We start from the raw sequence: 26,732 nt of genomic DNA, 5'->3' as shown, positions 1-26,732 counted from the left end.
ACCAGTGCAAGCTTTTTCTCTCCCTCCCTCACACACACACACACACACACACATACTCTCACACACTCTATCACCTAGCAATGTTTTTTTGACAGAAAGTCTTTAGCAACTTCTTATCTCCCTTGAAGCCCCTCTAAGAGAAAAGAACATTTTCCTTAGGATTCTTTAAACTTCACTCTCATGGTAACGTCCTGACATTATCAGCTAGAAACCTTCCATATCCTTTTCCCTTTGTTCTTTGTGCTTATGGTAGAAAGATGGGGAAACGACAGTGATCACAGACGTAATTTTGACTGATCCCAGCTCATTAAGAAAACTTACGCAACTGCCAACAGAAAGGCAGAAAAGCACCATGCAGATCTTGAGGAAAAGAAGTTCTAGTGGTCTAAAACAGGTTTAAAACAGGAGCTTTTCCAATTTCTGAGGAGTTTAGGAAAACAGTTGCACTGCAAGACCACAAAGGAAAAGCTTTTTCCCAGGAATAACACTTCATACCATACCTGGGGAGCTGTTTTCTCAGCTGACCCTCTGTCTCTAGATATCTCAAAGCACTAAAGCTGTAAAACAATTCATGGAGGCTTAAATGCCCAAATAAAGGGAATAAACCACCACACATTCTACCACATGTATATTCACAGAAGACATGCCTTTTCTACCTCACTTGATAGTCTGTGTGTTATTATTAAATAATAAAACTAAATTAATAACAATGTTGAAGCTCCTTGGTCAGGTCTTTAATTATTAAACCCATTACTCTAGCTTTGCATTTACATGTGCATTAGCCAGTTACTGCTTGTAGTTAAACAGGAATTTCAGATTAGACAGTGAAATATGTCAAAAGGGGAAACCGTTTTTAAAAAGTGCTAATCCTCTCAGATTTTCAGCATGTGACTTAGAAGTATAAAGCCTGGTATTTTTTAGGTTTAAGCCACTTTCAAAATGTTCACCATTAATTAATTTAAAAAAAGAAAAAAAAAACAACTGAAAAAACCACCACCACCACCACCAAAAAACAGTCCATATCCAGGAAACAAAGACACTGACAGAGGCTTCTGTTAATTCTGAACTCCTGACCTAAAGGTGCATGGCCAAATTGTTTCATGCTTCATCTATCTGTCTATTGACTCCAACATCACTTGTTGCAGATTTTAATCCAGTAAAAAATATGTGGAGAATTCAAACAACCTTTCCTGGTTATTAAATTCATGCTTCTACTTGTAGCATTTATATTTCATTTTGTGTGAACAGCAAAAATCAAACAATACTTACTATTGGGAAATTTATTCCTTCCCCATGCAGTGCATGCCAACCCCCTCAAACTGGAGGTAAAGTCACATAAAGAACATCTTGGCGACAATTAATTTAATAAGCCATTTTGAACCCACTTGCGTGCTAACTGTTCCTTAATTTCAAAGCAATGAAAGTTTTTAATCTCAAATACTCTGGGCTAGATACCCACCACATCAGAACATGGTGGCAAGTACCCCTGACATGAGAGGAAACGAGAAAATTACAGCAACAATTACAGAAGTATATCCTCCTGTGGCTCATGTTAACATTGCCAAATCCATGTATAAATCAGTACCAACTATTCATAGAATGTACCTGTCAGCAATATACTATGCGACATATGGCTCTACTTAATCAAATATACAATTCAATTTTTTTCAACTCAGAATATTCCTTCAAGGCACAGAGTAGTCAGTCAGTCATTCACACTGTGATGTGGTTTAAAACATTTAAATATTTATGCACCATATTTTATTTATATGTATAGCTATGTCTGAGAGATCTTTTTTTTCCTCCATCCAAAGAGGAAACTGACCTTTCTGAAGGCCATTTTGCAGTAGTTGCCACACATGTCTTAGATGAGGGACTAGTACTAAGTCAGAAATATTTTAAACAGCCTACCAAGGGCTCTCTTATACTTTCTATGTTTGTTTTTTATTAAAAGCATTGTTCAAAATATGACAAAAAACAGAAATTGGAGCTACAAAGATTTTTGTTCACATTGATATTTGAGCCAGCTGTAAAGATTTAAATCACACTAGATCTTGTTTTATGAATGTCCTTTTGCAACAAGAAAACCATGGAATGCCCTTAAAAAAGAATTTTTTGATATAAAACAGATGCTTTGTCCTTTTTTGGGGGCTTTGTTATTGTAGTGCCATGATAGGTAATTAATTCCCAGGCTCCACATAGGTCTTCAGGCAGATGAAGAGAATGATTTGATTTCAAGGCTGTAGTGAAGTAAGGGAATTACAGGCCTTTGAGGGGTCATTGCAGAAGCAAGTTTCTTATAGTGGGACTGGCTTCAGCCATTAATGCTGCTTGCACAGAATGTAATGTGAAACTAGTGTTGAACTTCAATAAGGATGGAAGTAGTAGCTGGAAACAATATGCTCAGTTGCTCAGACTGAGCTGAGCTGATGTATCATGTGGCACTCACCTTTTCGTAAATTAATGGAATATTTTGCATTTCAAGACCAGGTCTTTGATTATTCTGATATAAATCCATGTAGTTTCACTGAAACTCAGGTAGTTCTGGCTACATTTAGCTTTACATAATTTTTTCCTAATTTTCACTGCTACTGTAGAATTAATGTTTATTAGGAAAAAACACTATCAGTGTAAGTTAGAGCTTTTAAATCTTGGAATATTTTTAATGAAAGCAGTTGATATTCTAATTTGCTATTAAATTAATCACAATAGCTGTATTATTTCTCATTATTTGCATACCTGTTGCCAAGCTTGAATTGCTGTATTTAGAGAATGAAGTGCATATTGGCCAAAGTTGATGAAAATAGGGTCAACCATTATCGTGCAGTCCAACAGCCTTCCTGCTGTGCTTCTGGAAATAGCAATCTGCCCCCAGATTTTGAAAGGTTTCACAACACTCTGCATGGTCACATTTCGACACTCCAGAAGTTTACAGTCAGCTTGAGTCGAAAACTGGATCTCCTGGAACACTGACTCATCATTCCACTGACGAAGATATACATGAGGCTCTTCAAAGGAAACTATCATGTATTCTAGTTCAGATGGCATGTTCTTATCAGATAAAAATGGCTGCAGAAACTTTGGTGGTGCTGAAAAGTAGAAGAACAAACAAGACTAGAACATCATCATTGCTGCATTCGGTATGTATATATTGTAAATTGTGTTTTTACTGTTGTACATAAGATGAAAACAAGTAAATTCATTAAAGAGTTGACATCTCTGAAATCTGAAATGAATCCTGTTCACACTGTTTGTCAGATATTAAACAGTATCATAATTAATAGCACCTGCAAACAGAAAGTATCTGCAAACCAAAATCCTCTCATGCTAAATGGACCAGCCAGCGAAACTGCTTTATCTACACACTGCTCAATGCTTCTGATTGCCACCTATTTGGAATAGAGACCATATTTCTGTGAGAATTCTTGCTATAGTAGGTGTATATGATATTCCACACATAGCACATTACAAACACAATAAAAATTAGCAATATAGTATTTGCTGACACGTGACTGTGCAGGCCAACAGGCTCCACACTGGAAGTTGTCTTTGCTGCAATTACGGACAGTTCAAGACCACAAACGGACTGAAATGTGACATACAACCCCATAATTCTAGAAATGAAACAAAACAATATCCTGACACTAAAGCATGAGAAATTTATCACAAAAAAAATCTTACCGCATTCACTGAAGTTTTAGTCGTGCAAAGTGCTGAGCACTGAGGCAGCAGACACTGCAAGCACGTACACCCCTTGTGCAACATTAAGCATGCAAATATTTCCATTGATGTTATTATTTATGTTGCTGGAACTACTCACATGCTTAAAATTAGCATATGCTCTAGTGCTCTACAGATTTGGAACCAAAACACTCATCCCTATCCAGGATCAAGCCGTGTTATTCTACAAAAGTGTAATGGATACAACAAGTTTTGTGCTCCCTTTGTGTATAACATAGCACAAAGGAGCCCCAAAACTTAAGGCCTTGAGATGCTATAACAACAGTAACAACAGCATAAATTCAGTCACTGTTGAGAAATAAACCAGCTGTGTTTGATTTTAATCTGATTTTTGCCTTTTCCAGTATATATAGTTTTAAAGACTGAGCATCTGGAATTGGACTGTAATAGTGAGGAAGATTATGTACTGATAGAGGTAGCTGATAGAGAAGAAATTATTTTCTAGTCATTGAATGTCAGTCTTAGGATGATTTGATAATGAATATATTATAATACTTGCAGAAACACAAAAACTACTCACAAAGATAGCTGGCCCTGTCAAAATTATCCAAGAAGTTTGTCCATCTTCCATAGAAAACATTCCTGGCATTTGAAAATCGGACAATAATCTAAGGATCTCTTGGAATGTATTTGCCATTAATGCAATGACAGAGAGCACTGAACAAAACCAGATGTAGCTCCAAAAGTGATCATAACTGAAATAACTTAAATCTGCAGTTCTCAGAGCTCTTCCAAGGAATTCTTACTAAGGGGGTTGCAAAATCTTTAAGTATTTTAATAGTACTGTTAATATGCTGGAAAATGTAAAAGATCAAATTCATTCACTAAGATGGCTCAAAAGTGAAGTGGCACCTGCTGTCCCTAATCAGACTATGAAAAACACACGGCTTCTACAGTTACCCGTTCCGGTGGCAGGAAGGGGCTGCTCATCCAGCCTCACTGCCGGCTGTGGGGACTGGCTCAGTGCACACAAGTCATCACACTCTGAAGCCTGGGCCAGTGGCAACTCTTTGTGATAGCTTATTTCAAGAATACCTGTTTGAATGAGGAAATGGGGACCACACAGAGCAAAAGAGTGGTTAACCAGCATCAGTGAACTGTATGTTTTTATTATTCGACATAAAGCAGTACATACCTGTGCCGAGTTGATCAAGATGATGGCATAGGTGGACTTCCAAACAGGTAAATTGGATCAACACACTTAGTGATGGCACAAACCAAGGAGAAAAACAGGAGTCAACCCTGGTACAAGCTGCTAATGCCGTGGGGGTCACAAGCTGATCACATGTGCTTTGGGACCCAGATTCACTTTCTGAGCTGCAGAAGGAAGATAACAAAGTAGTACTTCAGCACTTCCAGGATTTTACCACCTTACAGGAGGAATTGATGATGTTCCACATGCATTTTCTGACACAGACAACATCATGGTTTTATTTTAATTTATTTTAATTGTCAGTGTCTGTACTTTTTCCATAGCAGAACATAACAGACAAGATTGCAATCCTTCCATGCCTTTATCAAACTGCACTTTCAATTTACAAATATTTGAACCACAAACCCGAAGCCTATTTGCAGAAAATAAAACCAAAATATGCCAGGTATCTTTAATTGTTGAAATAGCTAAACAAAGTATATTATCATTATTAAAGCTATAAGAATGAGCTGAAAGTTTATCTGGTCAAGAGAATGATTTCTTTGCTCACTTGATTTTAAGGAAACCAACTTGCAACCATCAAACTACCTCTGTGTACGAACCCCTAGCCTATGTAAGCTTTATTTCCTTTGCCCTTCTCATTCTACAATCAGAATTCAAAAAGAATCTCCAAGTGTTATAAGCTCAGACTGGAGCCCTTTACTAGCATGTATTACAACATATTAACTATTCATTTAAAGTTCCACCCTATGATTTTTTTTCATAGCTGCGCTCCTAACACCATGAATTTCCAAGCATTATCTTTCAGTCTCTTGAGAGAAACTAACACAACATCACAATTCTATAGGCTGCTAAGACACCACAGAAGTACAAATAAACTTTCTAATTTAAGCCAAAACTATCCTTAAAGTTCCTTATTTGCACTCCCTTTGAAGTTTGGCTCTGAAGAGTTTTAGTTTAAAAGTTTAGATTTCATTCAAGAGAATAACGACCGTATCAGTCAAATACTGTCTTTATTTTTAAAATAAAATTTAATGAAAGATGGACTAAGGTTAACTTAATATTTTTGTCAGAAAGTCATTAGTTTTTATCAAACACCACAAATACATTTCCATTGACATTTTAAAGATATTTTAAATTCAAACATAAGTTTAAATTTGAACAATGGCTTTCCAAGCAACATACCTTATGCTTTTAGGACCAGATTTTTCATCATGCAATGTGTTTTACTTCAAAATTATGCACAAATATAGAAGGTACTCAAAATGTTCAGCTGCAAATACATGGAATTCCATCGATAGGTAAATTTATCAGTATTATTTTGTGTTGCAGTAACTATCTAGTGTAGTATTTATTTACAGAGCTTAAATACAGCTCCATCTTAAAACTTATGGACATAAAATACTTATGCAGCAGTAAAACCCAACCAAGATTAGCTAATTATCAAAGAATCATGACAGGGTATTAAGAATGGATTAGGTCACTAAGGTATGAAACATAAATGACTTAATTAGAATTTTAGCTGCTTTCCTGTGCTTCTTTACGTGTTTAAATTGCTTGTTTACCTTCCAAAAACAGTGCTGTAGGCCTTTTGAGAACTGGCATCTTTGGAAATAAAACTATTCTTTGTGTGCACATGATAAAATATCTGTGGGACTGGACCACAGTCAGAGAAATGGGATGCTTTACTTTGCTCTGCCATGGATATTTCTCAGATTGCTGGAACAAAGCAAGGAAGCAAATCCAAAAGGACGAAAATTCATATGCTGATTTAGACAACTAAGTACTTTTGAATCTTTGAAACTGGTTAGTTCTCTCATAGCAAGTATTAATATTTTAAGATTGTTTGCTCATTGCATTTTGATTAGAAGCAGAAATTCAGGAACATATGAAATGAAAACAGAGAAAAGGGTAGATGAGTGCAAAAAAATGTTAACCAAACTATGAAGAACTTCTAAAAAAACTAATTGCACATTGATATTCTGAATTAAGATTTAATTAGCATCAACAGCTGTAACACTGATTGCAGTAAAGAGGAAGGAGATTTATTTCTGATATTTATTTCTTATATTTGATGTTTATTCTGAAAATATCTATTTCTGTTCTTCAGAAACCTACTTCTTGATGCATCTATCAGTGACGAAGCATTTTTATTTCTTTTTATCTGTTTTGGAGATGCATATTTTCATAGAATAAACACCAAACAAAACCTTCCAATTACTTATTCAGTCAAATTTTATATATCTGCTTTTTATTCATTGAGCATTTTACTGTGGTGGAACTTTTGTAATTTCTCACTCATGAACACCATGATGACAGAGCAACAGGACATGCTTGGTGCAGAAGGAAATGTGGAAATGTGGCAGGAGCTTCATACCAGGGAGATAATGTAAAGCATTTAGCCATATTTTTCTCCAGTTTTTCTGCCCCACAAGCAACAGACCACACAGAGGTAGTACTCTGCAAGTTAAAATGCTGGGAACAAAAAGATTCAAAGCTGCTTTTTGTTTCCTAATGGAGTCAGTCACCTTAGAAACCAAAAAGGCACACCACTGAAACAATTCCCTGCAAAATTCAGAGTCCAACCACATGCTTAAAACCAGAGAGAAACAGCAAACGAGGATGGGACAATGCTGCTCCATGGGAAAGAATTGGCCTTGAATCCACTACTCCTGCCAGGGAGGGACAAGCGCTGTCAGTGCTGGACTGAGAGGAGCAGGACAGTGCATCCTAAACCACGGTTAAGAAGGTAAAGTCTCTACAGAGAGAAAATAGCCTTGTAGGAACCATCTGAAAGGAAATACAGTGAGGATCTTTCATCACTGTTTTCCTCATCTGCCCAGACTTTTTTTGAATACTTGTTTTATCTGTGAGGGGGTTCATTTGGTTTTCACACAACCAGAAATCATATCCAGAATTACAGCCCTCATGTCATGAAAATAAGACTACTGTAACAGTATAAAGCAGCTACAGTACAAAATAAAATAAAAGCAGCAATCAAATTAATGTAGTATTTCCTTTAAAAAACCCAACTGTAACGAAAACTCATAATATAAATACAGTTTTTAAAGAGGGACTCTAGTCACTACCATGACCCTGTGATTTTAAATTAAATCCCATTTAAACTTTTTGCTTAGGTACACTTCCATCAGACCTGTAGCACTGCCACATTCTTCTTTGACTTTGCAGAGAGCACAGAAATAAAAACCACAGACCTTTATCACATGCTGTGCATAAACAGCAAATAAAGCAGTGATAACTGAAAACACAGGAAAATTTCTATTAAGTCTTGGTGAACAACAGTAGGAGCACTAATATCGGAAGTAGATGTGATTGTGAAATCAAAATTTGTTCATCAAGTGCATACAATACAAAAACACCCCCACACTGCCTGGCTGTCTTGGTGCTACAAAACGCAGTGTGGACTGTCCACAATTTTTCATCTGCGAAAGAAGAGGAAGAACCAAATTCTACTGCTTTTGTTTGGTACATCATGCTGCAGGATGGATGTGGCAAAATCGAGGAAATTCAAAATAAAACTGACCTGACTTTAATACCAGAGTTTTATTCATCTTCTTGTTTTTTTTTTTTCCCTCTTCCTTTTTTTTTTTAAAGTGCTGGGAAATATCAGAATATTTAAAATAGAAAATACCTACATTTGAAGTCATATAAATTATGATATTTCACATCATGCAAAGCAGTGTAAGTTAAATATATGGCAACCGAGAACAATGACTTAGCAGTGACCTGCATTATTCTTGTTATTTTAAGAGGGGAATATTTAAACCAAAACTGCCATTTGTGATGAAACTACAACATGGGAAAATATCCACTGGGAAGAAGAAAGAGACCACTTAACTCATTTAATTTATGACTCAAATGCTGGTCTGAACCCAAATTGTTAGAGGTCAAAATCCAGTACATCATTTACTTTGAATAAAAGCTGAAACAATTAGCAAGAAACATGATCATGATTCCTCACTCGAATTTTTAAAAAGTAGCAATTTAAGGCTTATTTAGAAGTTTTTGTACTTGTTTCATGGTTTGTATCTTAAGGCACTTTCTATTACTATTTCACATTAGTATGTCAGTAATTATAAAAATACTGTTTAAATTCCACAGAAGATGCACAAATATATAAAACATCTTGTAATGTAACTCATTTAAACAAAAAATTATAAATCATTCCCAACCAAACAAGGAAGGGGCTTTAGTGTCTCACCAACCAAACAGAGCTTAAAAAGTAATTTCAATTATGATTTGTTAGTCCTGCAATAGGCAAATGCAACCTATAAAAATAATTTATTCTGTGATAATTTCCTTGTAATCCCCTGTTTTAAGGTTTTCCATAAACAGTCATTTATGGCATGTATGATTTCTTTCATAAACACTGTACTACATCCCCAAGGAGATGCTACATTATTTCACTTAGGAGTTCAAATTTGTTCATTCATTGAATAAACTTCCATAAATGTTCATGTAAACCTTATATATACATATATATATATATATATGAATGGGATACAAAATTCTCAAAAATAAACAACATACATGTATATATTATGCCCTTCACCAGATAGCTCCTTGATTTTTATACTTCCAATTAGTTCCTGATAGATCTCAGAAAAGCTTGCATACCATAGGATTTAAATCATGACATCTTTGCATATTCCCATATTCATTACTGGTTGATGTATTTCACCCCAATAGCTACTGCTCATCATATCAGCTGAATTCACATCTCACAAACCTTGTTTTCATGTCACATGAGACACCTAAATTTCATACCTTATAACAGATGTTAGGAATCAATAATAAAGTACCACAAGGGATCAGCTCTCCGCTATTAATAAGTAGCATATCATAGAGGTTACCACAAAAAAAAACCCTGCAGAATTTTAAGGAAAAAATATTATGATTGAGCAGCAGCTGCATGCATATGGCAGGGGTTAGAGTCTGACCCAAAATATAACATCAAACTAAGAAGATAAACTTCAACAAGACTAACTTTTTATACTTTACAATTAATAGTGTATTATAATTGCTAATCAATCATACAGTTTCAGCATGTGATTAATGTCAAATCATCATGGGTCTAAAGAAAAACTGAGGTTCAACTTTTATACAGCCTTTGCTTCTTGCTCTCGCAGATCCCTCAGTGTTAGAATTCCTTGGTTTAACATTCAGCACTAGCATTAAGCCTTAAGGCTCTTCCCACAAGTCTGCAAAATCCCATGTTAAATGCTTGCTTTAGAAACAAGACTTTGAAATTTACCACAACATGGGCACTGTGTCTGTCTCTCAAAACCAAGAAAGTTTGGCATTTCTTGGTTAAGTAGAATCCAGAACATATTTCAGAGTGCTTGGTGACAAGAAATTATCCATACCAGTAGCAATATGTTTGATGAAGCCACAGTTTCAGCAAAGTTACTGCCAATATGGACTTCCTATAAAGCCACTAGATGTCTAGAAAGGTTCTCCTTCTCTGCAGGTCCACAGTTTACATCACCACCCCCTACACAAGGCTTCCCTTTAACAGAACATGATCCCTTAGGGCTTAACCATTACCTTCAATTTGTTCTGCAGCTGTAACCATACACATTTCAGTGCTTGTGCACTGTCTCTGAATCTCCAGGTCAGCGACATGTGACTGGCATGTTTGCTCTGTCTCCAAGAAAAAGCCACTGTGCCTCAAACACCATAGATCAAAGCCTCATATCTGAGGAACAGCTGCTCTTGTTTTGGCCCATTAAGTTTTTCTGAGAAGGATCACTGCTGACTGGTCAGGACTACTTCTTCCACAGCAGTCCTTTCTGCAGTCATCCTTATGAAAGCTTGCAGTGCAGCTTTGTTTGGTTAGAGAGACCAGTTTGAATTTCTATCATAGAACCACAGAATGGGTTGGATTGGAAAGAACCTTAAAGATCATAGTTCCAACACCCCTGCCAAGGTGTTGGAATATAACTCACACTAGACTAGGTTGGTCAAAGTCCCACCCGGCCTGGTTGAACATTTCCAGGGATGGGACATCCACAGCTTCTTTGGACAACCTATTCCAGTGCCTCACCACCCTCACAGTGAAGAATTTCTCCTAATATCCGATCTAAACCTGCCCTCTTTCAGCTTAAATCCATCCCCCCTTATCACTACATGTCCTTGTAAAAAGTCTCTCTCCAGCTTTCTTTAGGCTCTGGAAGGCTGCTCTAAGATCTCCTCAGAGCCATCTGTACCTCAGACAGAAAAATCCCAAGTCTCTCAGCCTGTCTTCACAGGAGAGGTGCTCCAGCCCTCTGATCATCTTTGTAGCTCTTCTCTGGAATCACTCCAGCAAGTCCACGTCCTTCTTAAGTTTGGGGCCCCAAGAACTGGACACAGTACTCCAGGTGTGGTCTCATGAAAGCAAACCCATGCCTTCAAACTAAAAACACTGCTGAAGCAGGGAATATAACTTTTTCTCTCCTCTGATTGAAATCAGAGGGTTTCTTTTATATCTCACAGGTTTCTGGCTTCGGGAGTTCACCCTGACCTACACAAATCTTTAAATTTCCAGTCTACTGTTAGTGCATCTAGGTATAAACCACACTTCTTAAAGCTATTATTGAATTTCCCAGGCCAACAAAAGTATCAGGACTAGTGACTCTGAAGCCTCTGGACAGGTAGGTGTCAGTTCAAGGCACTTTCCTTTGACTTCCCTCTTTCTCTTCTGTTTATTTACCTTCAAATGCTTCAGTAGTATGGTGAATGTTTTTTGGTTTTTCTTTCCTCTCCTGCTATCCTTGTGCAGTGAATTGCAAATGCTTCAGTTTAATTCCTGTTGTTTCTGAACAATTACAGCTCATTAGCTTATCAGAGCTCCCTGAATGAAACACTGCATATAGTGATAAACCCTATTTGAGCAGAAAACAATACACATGACTACAGTGCTAAATGCCTTGATGAAAAAAAATCTACTAAATTTCACTACATCATTTCCAGTTCCCACCGAGTTCACATTTCTGTGGTGTTAAGCTGACCAGGAAGGCAATTCTGCCAGGGTCCCACATTCAGAGGAATTAACCTTGTCTAAAACACTTAACTTCTCAATGATGAAAATGCATTCTTTCACAATTAACATCAAGAAATCATTTTCAACCTGATACTATTAATGGAAACCAGATGTTTAATTTTCTTCATTGATTTTGTTAGCCATGCTCATATTCCCTGATTTCTCTGAATTCTGTAGCTTTGTTCACCACATTTATGGATGCTACATACTCATACTGAAGCTGGGGTTCATAAACAAGCAGCAAGAATCAGCCAATACCAACAACGCAAGAGAGTAACTTTGGGTTTTCTGCTCTAAATATAAAATGTTAAGCAGGTCTTTGAAAGCAATTCCACTGCTGTTTCTGGACGGACCTTGTACTCATTTCTTTTACTCTACATATTAACCAAAACAGAATGAATGCAAACAGAGTGAATATCTGTCATTGCACACTGTTTCTAGCTGTAAACATAATGAAAAATGGATCCCCAGTGTTTCAAAACACTGATTAAATTTTTTTTTTACTGTTAGCATAGTAAGCAATCTGTGTGAATAATAATGCAATACTATTGAAATAACATTTTGTTCAATATATTTAAAATAGTCATTGACTTGCACTGAGGAGAGAATCAAGGTGATGTGTAAGTATTGAATGGAAGAAGAATATTTACTACTACATTATAGAACGGATTGCACCTAAGCCTTCTTTTGTTAATTAGCTGATTTTACTGCCTCGTGCAGCTAGGAGGTTTCAGGACCTGTTTGTCTCCACTTCTCAGTAAGCCTCGTATTCAGAAAATGGATGGTTATGATGCTGCCAGGCTGCCTATGATTCTAAAGGAAAGCTCTTTTTGTGCACACTCCATGCCCTTGTGTGAAGGTGAACTACAGTCTGAAGTTCACACAGGACTAACTACTCTTATTGCATATGAAAGCAGCATCTTAATTTCTAAGTCTCTTGAAACAGATTTTTCAGGAGTGTAGGTTGCATAAGATGTCTTTTCCCTCCTCCTTTAAAATTACCTCTGGTCATCAGCCACATTCTGGCTGCTGTTGAGGACAATCCTCCACAGGTCAGAGGCTATGAGCTCTTTCTGATCATTCACAAGGCTGATGCTGGGCAGCTGGAGTTCACAGACTTTACTTTCTGATAGACTGAATTCCCGGAATGCAACAAATGATTTCTGAAGCTCATCCCAGTACTCCAAGCTGCAAGGAACCTGTGATAAAAGGGAAAAGGCATAATTACTTTATGCTTGATTGCAAATGCATTTTCATCTACACACTGAAAGTGTAAAACTAATTAAACTAAATAAAAGTAAATGGTCATATAGAAAATCATAACTGTAACCATTACTGAGATCTTGTGCTGTCTTGACTTAAATGAAAATGTTTTCAGAATGTCATTGCAGACTAATACTTTCAACCTTCTCTTCCTCTGTACAAAAACAGCTTCTTATTCCACAGGAAACCATGAATACCAAAGACAATTAATCTAACCAGTATTTGTATTATGCAGCCAAAAAATCCATCAGATGTCTACGCATCATGATATCAAAGACATTCTAGTCATAATTTTATTTTTCCTTGAACTCTTTGTTTTATTTTTATTACATAACAAAATATAAGTTTATTAAAATAATCAATGATGCAGAGAAGTAATTGTAATAGACAACACAACACTTTGTGGTGGGCCAACACGTTGCTAAAAATCTTGAGCGAAATAATGAAGTACTTGTAAGCACATGATCGTTTCTTTCAAGGAATATCTAGACAAATAAATACAAATGAAACCAAATAAATACATAGTAGCTTCTGCTTAATTACATCCCTAAATTTAAGTCTGTAAATAATCCACTTGTAATTATTTCTAGATGTATCACTGAACTGGAGAGAATGTTATTATAGACATTTCTATAGGCAACAGAAAACCAATTTTAATAAAAGTATAGATCTTAAAGGGTTGTATCCTAGGTGTCTTTTTCTTCTTTTTTTTTTTTTTTTGGTAATAGCAAGAAAGTGAATGAGAATATGAATTTAAAACAAATGCAAACTCAGTCAGCTATAAAGATTTTAGAATTAAGGTACAGAAATCCACAGTTATGGCAGTTGTACACTGCCATATTTAGCTGAATTACTAAAAGTCGAGCTGACATAAAGCAAATAGTAAGAAAAAATTGCATGTATGTCCTATTACCTGTTTTATCCCTGTGTACCTGTGCATAGACATGCATACATAAATAACCAGGGAAAAAAAGTAAGAATATGGCAGAGATGCAAGTAAATTTAGAAAAAGTTTTGTAAACATTCCTCCTTGTTATTCAGTAAAGATTATAATGCAGATGGAGGTGACAGCAAGCTGATTAATTAACAGGAATGAAGGTTAAGAAGGAAAATTCAGGGAGCTCGGTGGTTCAAGCTGGGGAGGGCAAAGGAACATAAATAATCACCAAAGAATTCTGGAGGAATTAACATGTGGAACCACAGAGCCTGAAAGGTGGATTTTTACTACATTTGTCAAGTCACAATGATATGTGAAGACTGGAAAAAGCAACCACAGTTACTAAATTTTTTTTAGTTCAAAATGTAGGACAAAAAAAAAAATCTGGTAACTGTCAGTAAACCTCTGATGCCAGTAATGTATATAACACAGAGTACCACAGCAGTATCAATCAGGAGAGCTGATTTAATTTTGAAGACTAGAGTGTGAGAAAAAGGGATTGATTTAACATCAAAACCACATGTCATATGTGTAAACATAACAACACATTTGTTTACAAGGTACATATTCAATTGGAAAGGGTGAGATCTGTAAACGTCAGTCAGAAATTGTGAGGCAGTATGATGATGCCTGGAAAAAGCAAATGCCATCCTGAGACACATCAGGTGAGATATTTACAAAAAATGAGGGACAAATATTAATTCGTTTCTATAAAACATCAGTGGAGACTCATCAGGAGTATGCCATGCTTCCAATTCTTCATCTTAAAACTCTATTAACTCTTGCTGTGGAGAGTTGAGGACTAAATGAAATTAAACAACAGGAACATAATTGATCCACCCAGACACCTCCAGAGAGAAACAATTAATAAAAGTCAAGTTCTATAGAAATTTCGTGTCAAAATTGAGTTGCCCTATGAATAAAGTGTAAGGCTAGAAACAGTACAGAAAAAGATGGGGATGTGCAAGGACAGTCTTGGTGCTCATGAAAGCTGCTTTTGATTTGTTAATTAGATGGAGAAAATAATAAGCATTGCCCGAATGGGAGGAGGCTGGGCTTGATGACCCAGAAAACAACAACAGTGCTGTGCACAACAGCAGCAATAAGAAATACCACATTATATTTGTAGCCGTATTTCAGAGTCACACTAAAGTGATTCTTTTTGCTCTCAGTGCCACTAGAGTTTTAGATTTTTTTCAGAACTTCTCAGTGTTAAATTATTTGAATGTTTAATGCCTGCGGACAAACACTCAAGACTGCTACACTAACATAGCAATGTTCCTACCCTTCAATTATGGATACATCTAAAGAACTCCCCTATGTTAACTATGAACACATAAAGAGCAGCTTCCATCATCTGCTATCTTTTGTACTACATTGTGGAGCCATTCACCCTCACATACTTCTTTTTTTAAACCTTCACAATCTCCACTGGTAATAAAACATTTGAGTTTATTTAAAGATTGTAATACTTGGCATACTTCCTATAGCATAAAGTCTTGGAATTACATAATTACAAAAGGATCTGTTTCATTTCTGACAAAAGGCTGCAGCCTTTCATGGCTGCATATATAGTTTACATTTAGCAGTATTTATTTCTGCACACTTTTTAATCTCAGTCCTTAAAATACCTTGAGATTCTTTTAGGAACCTCATTAAATATATTTGAATACTTAGTTTGGTCTTGTGCTTCCTAATGTCTATCAACATCTGAATTACCTTTTCTTATCAATGTTATTGAGTAACACGTGTGCAACAGAAGTCTCACAAAGCTATCATATTTAGCATATTTATTTCTCTTAGATTACATCTCAAAACAAAACTTGTTTTAAGTATGCAAATCTCCCTAACAAGAATCTCATAAAATTGGATTAGAATAGAAAGTAATGGGCATTTTAAAGGAGGCTAGGAAAGGTGATGAATTCTATTCCCACTAAGATTAATGAGCTGGAAGAACAAGTTAGAGAGTACATTAAGAGAATTTCTTAAGTGGCACTACAATACAAAAACCATAAAACTATCAGTAAGGATAGAGGAAAATAATATAGAGAGATTGAAAATAAAGATTAAAAATAAAGGCAGAACAAAACTTGAAAAACCCAAACTGGATTTCACACATTTTATTTAAAAATAAAAAAAAAGAGAAGGTACATCAGTATTTCCACCCACCCCGTAGGCAGTAAATCTATTGAAACACCTCTTGAGGAAAAGATTGCTAAGTAAAATGATGAAAACAATTATTATGCCATAAAGAAGTAATAACTTCATAACTCCTCTTCAGGCTGTGGTCTGTGGTATAAACTAACACAGTGGAAGTTTCATCTGAGTATGAGGAAGAACTTCTTTTTGTGTGGCTGACTGAGAGAGATTGTAGAGTCCCCCTCACTGGAGATATTCAAGAACCACCTGGGTGCAATCCTGTATCATGTGCTCTGGGAGGACCCTGCTTGAGCAGGGAGGTTGGACCAGAGGATCCACTGTGGACCCTTCCAGCCTTACCCATTCTGTGATTCTGTATACTTCATGACAACCTCTAAAGTGAATTACGAAAAATCTGGAAAGGCACAGGAGCGATTGCTGAACTCAGCGGTATGAGTAGCCAGAAAAAACATCACAAAACAGTTAAACAGACTGGTCAGCAAGAAGAAAAGATTATTCCTCTTTATTTTGGTTTACAATTTTTTCTAACTGTGTTGTAATATGCCAAGAAATCTACCAGAGCAAGAGACAATATGTTTTGAAGTGTCATCTGCATATTAGAGATAACAAATCAAGGGCACACATTATGTGATTGCCTGTAAAAATACAGCTCATGCTTTGGAACTACACAAACTGTAAGCTTTCTAGTTTGAAGCTTGCAAAAGACTTAGTTGACTTAGAATCTTTGATTTCTACATATCTAGCTTTATTTGTTCTTGGGGGTTTATTACTAATGCCTGATCTGGATAAGTTTAAGAAAAGATGGTAGCTCTGGGCAATATAGGCTGCCAAAAATAATAGTTGTGAAAGCCTGGAAAGGGATTATAATGCCAGAACTGAGTCATCAGCAGTGGGAATAAGTGAGCTAGTTGCAACAAAAAATTCTCCACATGTCGAATTAAGTATGGTGCTTTTACCTTAAAATATTTGAATAAAACCTGAGCTATAATCCAAATAATTGTTACCTCTTAGAAAATGTGACCACTAGGGCTGCCTCTAAAAAAGCAAACACAAACAAAGCATATTCAACTTTTTTTGCTAAACAACAAGCTTGGTTCTCCAGCAGACACTTCCCTGCAGCTTTTTGTCTTCTTCCATAGCTCTCAAAGACAGTTTCAATTGCAATGATTGTATGCACCTGTCACTTAAGTGTGCATAAAAGTATTATTTAACTGTGAGCTCAAATTTAACCAAGAATCTCCAAGCTCTTTTTTGCTAGAAAACGACACACTATGGCACACACAGTTATTTAAAAGGATGATTATGGCAACAGGGAGCAAAGACACAGACAAATGCTTTACTTTTCAGAGCATTAACAACAGAGATTAGAAGCAGAAATGAAAAGCTGTATGAAACAACCTAAACTCTAAGCAGAGAAATTGAAAGCTGCTCCTTTTTCTCTTTACTGCTGTGAACTACAGACATTGGAGATTTGAAAATTGCATGGCAGTGTTTGAAAGAAGAAGGAAAATGGTGTATTGGCAAATTCTGATTGGAAGAAAAGCAGTTGTCTCCAGGTGACAATTCCAGTCATGCCCCCTGCATGTACAGGATACAAACAACTGTTTGGACATAGCTGCCTTGGAGCAAAAATCTTTTTAATTAGAAGAGAACAGATTCTTGTTTTCTCTGAATCTTGTTCCACTCTATTTTAAGACAAAAATTTTCATGTACATTACACTAACACATACGAGAAACATCTCTGATTTGTGCAGAGCTGAAACCTCCAACATACACATCTCACCAAAAAAAAAAGTCAAACAATGAAACACCTGAAAATCCTCATAAAACATTGCATCCTTCAAGTAATTTCCTTCATACTTGGTAATCTATCAGCAGAACAGTATTACATTAGTTACCAACATGAAGTACTAAAGCATTACAGTGTGATAGATTGTGTTTTTTCTTATTCATAATACATTGTGTCACACATTATGTGTACCAGAATAATTTAATCCCTACTTGGAAACTAGGCGGTCAAGAAATGCTACACAGTCTGTTAATGCTCTGTTATTAATTTCATCCTTGTGTTTTACAGATGGATACTCCTTATTCCCACTTGTGGTTATGTGTAATATTAAGACTTCATAGAGAAATGAGTGTTGACCCTTAAGTGCTTTTAAAGAATTTCAAGATCACAACATGCTTCTTTCTATATTTTCCTGCGAGCTGATGTTATCCTCACAGCTTTAGACTACTTGGCTAATTTGGATTTGAAAAGTGCTGGGTGCACAGCACTTATCTGTCTACAGGTACAATTCAATGTTGAAATGCAGCTGAGCAGAGAGCCAACACCAGTGCACTTCTACAATCTGTCATGTTACCATTAACGATCATATCTATTATTCAGTACACATTTTGTCAGAATGCTAACTGGTCTCAGACATGGACATAATTTCCAACTAGGAGAAAAATAATAAAAATATTTCTTAACTAATCCCATCTTTTTCACAGACATCTTTTTTGCCTCTAGGAAAAAGCTACTGCCATCAGCCTACTTCTTTGAAGTTGTTGAATGAAGGCTGTACAAAAAGTATTATGCCTTAAATACTGAAGCATGTGATTTTAAAACTCAGTATAAAAAAATGAACTTTTAAACTATATACATGCAGATTTCTTAGGTTGCAAAATACATCTTGTCCAGTTGAGAAAGAAAGATAGATATTAACAGCTGGGTTACAGGATGTGCCTAATGTTTCTTTCAGTGATGCGTCCTTTTGATTGATGGATTTGCTAGAAAAGAAGCTTTTACAGAAGATACATTCATTTCTCGAATCTCAGTCCCCCAGATCGTGGGCGCTTCCTCTTGGAAATTAAGCTATTCTTGGTCCAGAAACAACTACTGTACAAAAAAATGCACACAGAAGACAGGAAGTGTGTGTGTGTTTTATCTTCTCCATGCAGGGCCACCTCAGTGAATGAGGCAGAACACAACACAAACTAAAAGCACTCTGAGTCAGACACCAACCCATACTGAGATTTTGACTTCAGCTTCCTGAGCATGAATAAACTGATTGCTCTTTAACAAAGCTATTCTTTTATTAAGATATTTTACTGGTTTAGGGCCAACTTTCTTAAAAATACAATTCTCTCATTAGGTGAACAGAAGTTGCAGTAGCAGCAAATAAAAAGTTTTATCCAGACTTTTATAAGGGAAAAAGGCTTGGCAATAACTACCAGGAACATTACTTTTGAATTTGATTTTGAAGTATTATTTATATAAAACTAGCAAAAGAATTTTGCAGAAAAATATAATATGTAGAAAATATGCCCAAAAGAAAAATAATGTTAAATATAATAGAACTTTGTAATATGCCTTTTCACACAACACACACAATTAAATTTGACCAGCAGAACACCTACTTTCTGGACAAGTGTAGGATACTTCAACATCCACATTCCTGTTTATCTTGTGTGATTGACACTGTGAAATCATGCTACAAACCACTGTTAGAGAATTTTTTTTTTAGCCTTCCTCAGAGCTAAGATGGTATCATATCTGTGTGGAAAACAGACGCTCCTGGCACAGCTACAGACCACCAATATCCCCATTTCATGAAGGAAAAAAACCAAACAACCAAACCACCAAAAAAAAAAGTGATGGCTTACAGCGAGGTAAAAATATAGCCTTATGTTAGTAGTGTTAGGATTAGCTGTAATACTCAGATTAAAATCATTTAGTTGTACAAAGTATTTGCTGTCCCACTCTCTTCAATCTCCTTTGTGTTTTCAGTATGATTTTCTGTACTTTGACAGCAGTTTGAAGTGTTACATACCTGTATATTTCAGGCAGTAAAAGTTATTCCACTACGGTACAAGCTCAATTTTCAACACTCTGGAATAATCAGACACCCCAGCTGGAGATGTTTTTCAAAATTATGCCATATAATTTCTTCACAGAATTGTTTTAATTCTCTTTGAATTTTTTAAAAATAAATTTGGTTCTAAAGCTAAGACAAATTAAAAATACTCACTTTAAAATTTAATGTGCAATATGTGCTTGATTTAATTTTTTCCTCTATCCATAGTGAGGTCTTTGGCTGACTAATGAAAATAATTACTATTTTGTTATCTAAGTAATGACATATACCATGGCTCGCTCAACTCCACTTAACATATAATAGTCCTATAAGTACATTTATTTCATTTTATTTAAATTTACATCTGTCCTGCAGTTTATAAAATAAATATCAAATAGAGTTATAATAAAGAGATGTGAAAGAAAACTCTTGTCTTCTGAGAAAAATTGTTCTTTAAAAATACATAACTTCCTTTTAGCTGACTTTGGAAAAAAGCTTCTATACATCTTCAACTAATAGAAGCTATAAAAAACCTTTTGTAATATTGGAACCAGTTGAGAAACCACAAGTATTCAAATGCAGGAAATCATGATTTTATAACATTTTAATGTGATCTACTCTTGGGAAACAAAGTTAACCAAGCCCTATTTCTGTACAGGAAATATTCCACTGTACAGTTGTAATACATTGTGGTGAGGGGTACAGCTGCAATTTTTTCACCTGTAATGCCCCACTGGTATTGTGGCTTACTGAATTGCATCAAGATTGCCTTCCTGTCCGGAAAGCCTTCTAAGTACAAACAAGACTCTAAGCCCAGGTTTTATTTTCCCCTGGTATCAGAATATGGTAATTTAAGAGCCCTGAGAAATGCTTTTTAACCTTTTAGAAGAAATATGTAGCATTCTTTTATTAGGAACTATGTTCTTTGCCTTTTTAAAACAACATGTGACCAACTTATCAATTTATCAGGCTAGCAGGTTCAGAGCAAATGCAGGTGTGTGGAGTAATGTAATCTGTCACAGATACTGGCTTTTTCCATTATGGAAAAATTACTCTAAACACACTAACAGCTTTTGTTAAGAAAGCACAGAATAGTGCTGGGCTGTAACTGAGATTTCTGCAGGACTTTAAATAGGAAAATTACATACTGCTAAGTGTCAAACTTTTCTAATAATTGTCATTCAACTTGAGACTGAGTTTATGTGATGACCACTTGCCTTTTAAATAGCAAAAGCAACAATATTTCTTTAATTTATTAGATCTTAATGTGTTGTTGCAACTATTGAGAAACAAAAGCATTCAGATTGGACATTTTACATTCGGGACTCATCTACTTCTTGCAATACACTTTTTTCTCTCTTTCTGATACAGGAACTATCTTCCATGTTTCATTTAAGGTTTTTAATTTTCTAGGCTTCAGTATTTATTATTAATATATGGACTATGCTGTTGAAATGTAGTCACCTCTGGGATTGAGGTTAGCAGTCTATTAATACATAAAGTACCTTACAATTTTCAGTATATGAGCTACTTTGACCACATATTCTCACCACAGTAAAGCCTGACTCCTACAAGAAGTACCACAAAGTCAGTGTACAGACGGAAGTACTTGGGTTTGCAAAGTTTCATAAATCAGAGTCACAAAATCTGAAGAGTACAGAACAAGAGGAGAGTGTAAATCTGTCATTAAGATAATCTGATGGTTTCGTCAGTCCTCTGGCACCCGGTAGAATTTTCACTGGCTCAGTAACCCCTAAGGGTAAATTTCACTGTGATGCACAGGCAAATTATGCAAAACTTCCATTAACATTCCCAAGAAGTTACGCTTAACTCCCTGCAGACTGCACAGAAACTCTAGGACAAACGATACAGTCTCATCTTGATGAAGGGAACACTAAGATCACACAGCAAAATAATTAAGATTATACACACACAAACCAGTAACAAAATAGTAAAGTCTGAGATAATCCTACTCTCAGGCAAGGAAGTGCACAAATAATGTTTAAAGCTGGAATTCCCAAAGAGAACGGGCTCTGTTTCAACATCTGCTTAAGACTCCCACTTCTTTAGTCCCTCTTTCCTTCCTTGCAAGAAAATGAAGACAATACTTACAATTAATAATCAGAGTCTTAACTTTGGAAAACATGTGCAAAACTCAGATCAGAAAATGTGCTCACATGCAGATCATCTGGAGTGTAAGTGGCTCAAGCTACAAGCAAACCTACAGCCCTCTTACACAGACCAGCTGTTTACGTGATGACCTGCACCCATTTTTGTCTTATGCATGAATGGAAACACTGCATTTACTGCTGAGAAAGAGGTTCCCTACATTAGAATAAATGGCATTTGTTACACTTCTAGTTTATGATCAGATATGTCCAACAACTATTGTTTCTTTTCAAGCTTTTTGCAACTCTTCACACAGTAGAGAGATAATAAAAACACTGTATAGAGTCTTTATATAGTAGTAGTGGTGTGACTATTTCAGTAATTTTGAATAACATCCAAAGATAGAATTAACAAGAAATGTAAGCTTTAAAAAGCAGACAAAGCACCAAATTTGCCTTCTGAGCAATTCACATTATTTCTCCATCCATCTAAAAAGTCTCATTATTCGAAGACAGTACTGAACTGTCTGGCAGTAGATTCAATAACTTGCAAACCAACAGGTTTATCAAGAAGCACAGTTGAACTTTACAGCTTTTTATCTAGTAAGAACCATGAGCTTAAATCACTAACCTGTCACACACAAATCATCTGGATTTCCAAAATTGTTGTTGCTTTGGGAATGTAAGAAATAAATCAAAAATTTGTGGTTTCCCAGAAAGCACTTTTCCCAGACTCTCAAATGCCCAGCTGAATATTGTAGCCCCAACAGGGAATGAAAAGTAAAAAGGAAGCAAAGCCAGCCAAAAATGAAGTATTCTCTGTTAAAAGGAAAAATGAATGTCTTTGACATTGATCATAATTCTTTTCCTGTTGACTGTCATGTCAAATCCTTCCTGGAATAAATGACTTGCAGTAGGTCTAATGTCGGTCATTCTTAAACTCATGCTTCCTTAAGCCACTGTTTAAACAGCCACGAGGTGTTAGAAAATTACTATTTATTGGCTGACAGCATTAAAAAAATCAGATTCCAGACTAGCAAGTTTGCAAATGCTTTATTTAAATAGCACATGCATGTAAGGCAATGCAACAATTTTTTGAATCCCTGCCTTTTGAAGTTAGAAGTATTTTATGTTCTCCTAAAAGAGATTTCACCACCTTTGGAAATGCTCTGTGTGAATTTTACCACAGTGGTTTTCTTTCCTTATTAAGGAAAATAAGGTAGTCTTTCCTTATTAAATCCCAGTTAAGCCCTTGCAACCTCAGAGCTATACTCACTGCCCTAAAATTTTCTTCAATAGACCTTGAGATTTGCTTAATTTAATCACCACTTTTCTAAACTGTGTTCTGTTTCTTAGGACACTATATAAAGAAGAAAGGCCAAAAAAGAAGACCTCAGCACACATTAATCTTTTCATCAGCTGTTATAATGCTGACTACACTTGCGTGCAATAGGAATCCTGGCAGGTACACAAGGGAAACATCCTCAAATACAAAAACCTGTCAGGGTTATAGTTTAGCAGATATTTTATTTTCACTTCATATGGAGAAACCAGCAAATGCTATAGTTTATCTTTTTTTTGTTCAACAGCTTGCATCTCTCACTGGATGACAATCCAGGAGAAAGAATTTTAAGTTTGTGTTAGTGATGCACCTTAAATAAATCAGATAACTCATACTTTGGAGCACTACACATTGTATGATTACCTTGATTAGGCAAATCTGGCTTTCTCTTGCTTTTAAATCCATGTCACTTGAGTAAACGCTCTTGTGACAACACACAGCTTTTTGTTTGAGATACGTGGCAGTGCCAGCAACATCCCTCATTGGAAAGATAACTCTACAATGGAATGGCAATAAAGGAGAATCTCTGTAAAAGGTTCACTAGACAAAATGGGCCTCCAGCTGTACAGGAAATAATTTGTGTGTCCTGTTCACCTGCCTGCACAAAAAAGCAGAATATTTCCCTGATGCCATATGAACTGTTTTCCTACCTTGGTGAGCCCCCCTAACCCCCCATCTTTGCTCTCTCCCCTGCCAACCTAAACCTGTCAACCTCGTTCTTGGTAAAGATAAATGATATAGAAATATAACCCAGATTACATCAGAAAAGTATAACAACATCACAGGCAAAGATAAACATAAATCTGAGATTCTCAAGACTGCAGGAAGACACAGGAAGACCTTGGGGAAACCAGACACACAGTGCAAGTACAGTTCTAAGCCCCACAGCACAAATACACAACAGAAATGTCTTTGAGGTTAAATATCTAAATGTAGCTAGCTTCATATTGTATCTGCACAATGTGAAAGTCACTAATGAATCAGTAACAGATTTTTTTTCCTGCTTTTCTTTTCCTGCTTTCCCTCCTTTGAATTTTAAAAATATCACAGAAACGAAGATGACTTGTCCTTCCTCAAATACAGACCTGACAGATCCAAGGAACTGTACAAACATAGTTGAATTTAGCATCACACAACAGTTTTGAAATACAGCCCTTTGTTATGATGTGAAATATATTATTCTTATTATTCAATTTTTCTTTATGTTCTGGGACCGTGGAATTACCTGCATAATCATAAACTGTTGTCTGAAATTAGAAATTGCTCTTACTCCTTTCTTCCTAACGCCATTCTTCCAAGGCAACCAGAACAACCAGGATGGAGGAAATTGCCACAAATTCTCTTTCAGCTGTCCTAGTAGCCAGATCAAGCCAATGTCCTCATCATTTGGGAGATGAAGAGAGACACTATGAAGCCTTTACTCTGAAATTTAGACTGTCTAGCCCATTCTTGTTCCTATGACGCTCATGTATCTTCTGCCACTCTGATACCTCTGCAGGAGACATTTCTACATCCATTCTAAACCAAAATCTACTTGAATCTATTACCACGCTTCAAAGTCCTTGGTGAAAGACATTTTATGGTCAGATTTCATAGGAATGAGAATCATCACTGATTCCAACTCCCACAGATTCCAACTTTAACTTCCATGCAACAAGACCATCACAGAGCAAATAGAAGACCTTTGTCCTGCAATGACAAGCTGGTTGCCTTGTAGAATATAGCTTAAAGTTACAGTGGGAAACTGAGGCATGCCATACGTCTTCACATGTGAATACTTGATGAGACAAATTTATAAACACCTGCACAGTTTTTATTATAGAAATTATCTGCACATGAGAGTGACCTAAATGTAGCAGTAATTAATTTTTTGCAGCAAGAACAGTAGGTTTTCTCTCTCTGGTTTTGTGTACATACCTTCTTTAAGCACAGAATAAAATAGGCTTTTGAAGTTGCTCATCCACATGTCTTTAACCACAAGACTTCCTCCTATGAGCAGTATACTTGAATAATTTAAGTTTCATCTGTTATGGCTGAGAAAGTCTCAGAGAGCATCCCTTTTTTTGACTTATCAATATATCAATCTTCAATATTTTAAAAATAATGGAATTGCTACTTCATCTTGCTTTTTACCTTTTGAATAAAATTTGTGACAATTTTCCAAGTCTGGACTTCCCTCTAGTCCTGAGGTGGGAATATTATTCTCATGTCAATACCATCCTACACCTTTGAAAGGTGTTTCCTCAAATACTAGTTACCTGAAAGAATGGTAAATCACACAGAGCCAAAGGACATTTGCAGCATGTGAAAATGGGACAATAAGGGCTTAAAAATTAAAAGTGTTTGCGATGTCTATTAAACAGGAAGTACAACAAATTCAGATACTTTCAATCTTCCCAAAGAAATATACAGTTCTTGCAATCAGATCTAGGATTCTCACTTCCTTCAAACAATTAGATCAAAGTTCTATTTCAAATTGCTGAAGAAAATGCCACATGCTATGCCATGGCAGAGACATCAGTTCTTCCTGTTCCCTCCACAAATAAAAGCAACAATGTTTGGACTGTAAAAAAAAAGTATTAGAAACTTGACCAGTGAAACTGCTTACCTTTGCAACAACACAAGGGAAAGCACAAGAAAACAGCTCTTGGGACAATCTAGAAATAGCAGCAAGGTAAGGTTCAACAGAAACAATATAGTTCATATAAACTTATAATCTGAAGCTGTTCTCTATCCTTTGGCTGTAGCAGATAACATGCACCTTCAATATTTAGAAAAAATCTCTTTATAGTGAAGCTTTTTCAAGTTCCAGGAATTTGAAAAACAGCTATAAAAACAGAGATTTCTAAAACCTACCCATGATTAAAACGTTATGCTAAAAGTTTAACAAAGACAGAAAGCTAGATGAAATGTCATAGCAACTTACTCAGAAAGAAAGAACATGCAACTGGAAAACTTTGAATCCAAGACAAACTACAGAAGTGCACCTTTGACTGTATCATTGTGAAGCAGAGGATTAAGGGAGACAGGTAACACAGCTGGTGACATTATGGGTCCTCCTTACATTTGAACATATACACAATCCCGGGAAAGTTTTAAAAATATATTTTAATATAGCTCGATATCATTATTGCCTTTATATTT

At 36.0% G+C, this 26,732-nt stretch overlaps 1 protein-coding gene across 5 annotated transcripts in view; it reads right to left on the bottom strand.

The window, feature by feature from the left end:
* Positions 1-26,732, bottom strand: part of VPS13B (vacuolar protein sorting 13 homolog B) — a 436,854-nt gene that overhangs the window by 50,830 nt on the left and 359,292 nt on the right. For 3 of the 5 annotated variants that reach the window (XM_039549957.1, XM_039549955.1, XM_039549956.1), the window contains exons 40-43: positions 12,942-13,138; positions 4,877-5,058; positions 4,642-4,776; positions 2,740-3,089 (exon numbers count right to left, since the gene is read on the bottom strand). In XM_039549957.1, coding sequence (XP_039405891.1) covers positions 2,740-3,089; positions 4,642-4,776; positions 4,877-5,058; positions 12,942-13,138 — 864 coding nt within the window. The remainder of the gene's footprint in view (positions 1-2,739; positions 3,090-4,641; positions 4,777-4,876; positions 5,059-12,941; positions 13,139-26,732) is intronic. The other 2 variants (XM_039549959.1, XM_039549958.1) reach the window with 1 other exon arrangement.

Source organism: Corvus cornix, chromosome 2 (genome assembly GCF_000738735.6).
Source record: "Corvus cornix cornix isolate S_Up_H32 chromosome 2, ASM73873v5, whole genome shotgun sequence".
NCBI classification, from domain to species: Eukaryota; Metazoa; Chordata; class Aves; order Passeriformes; family Corvidae; genus Corvus; species Corvus cornix.
Note: the sequence above shows the minus strand (reverse complement) of the source record. Positions and strands in the feature narration are given on the sequence as shown.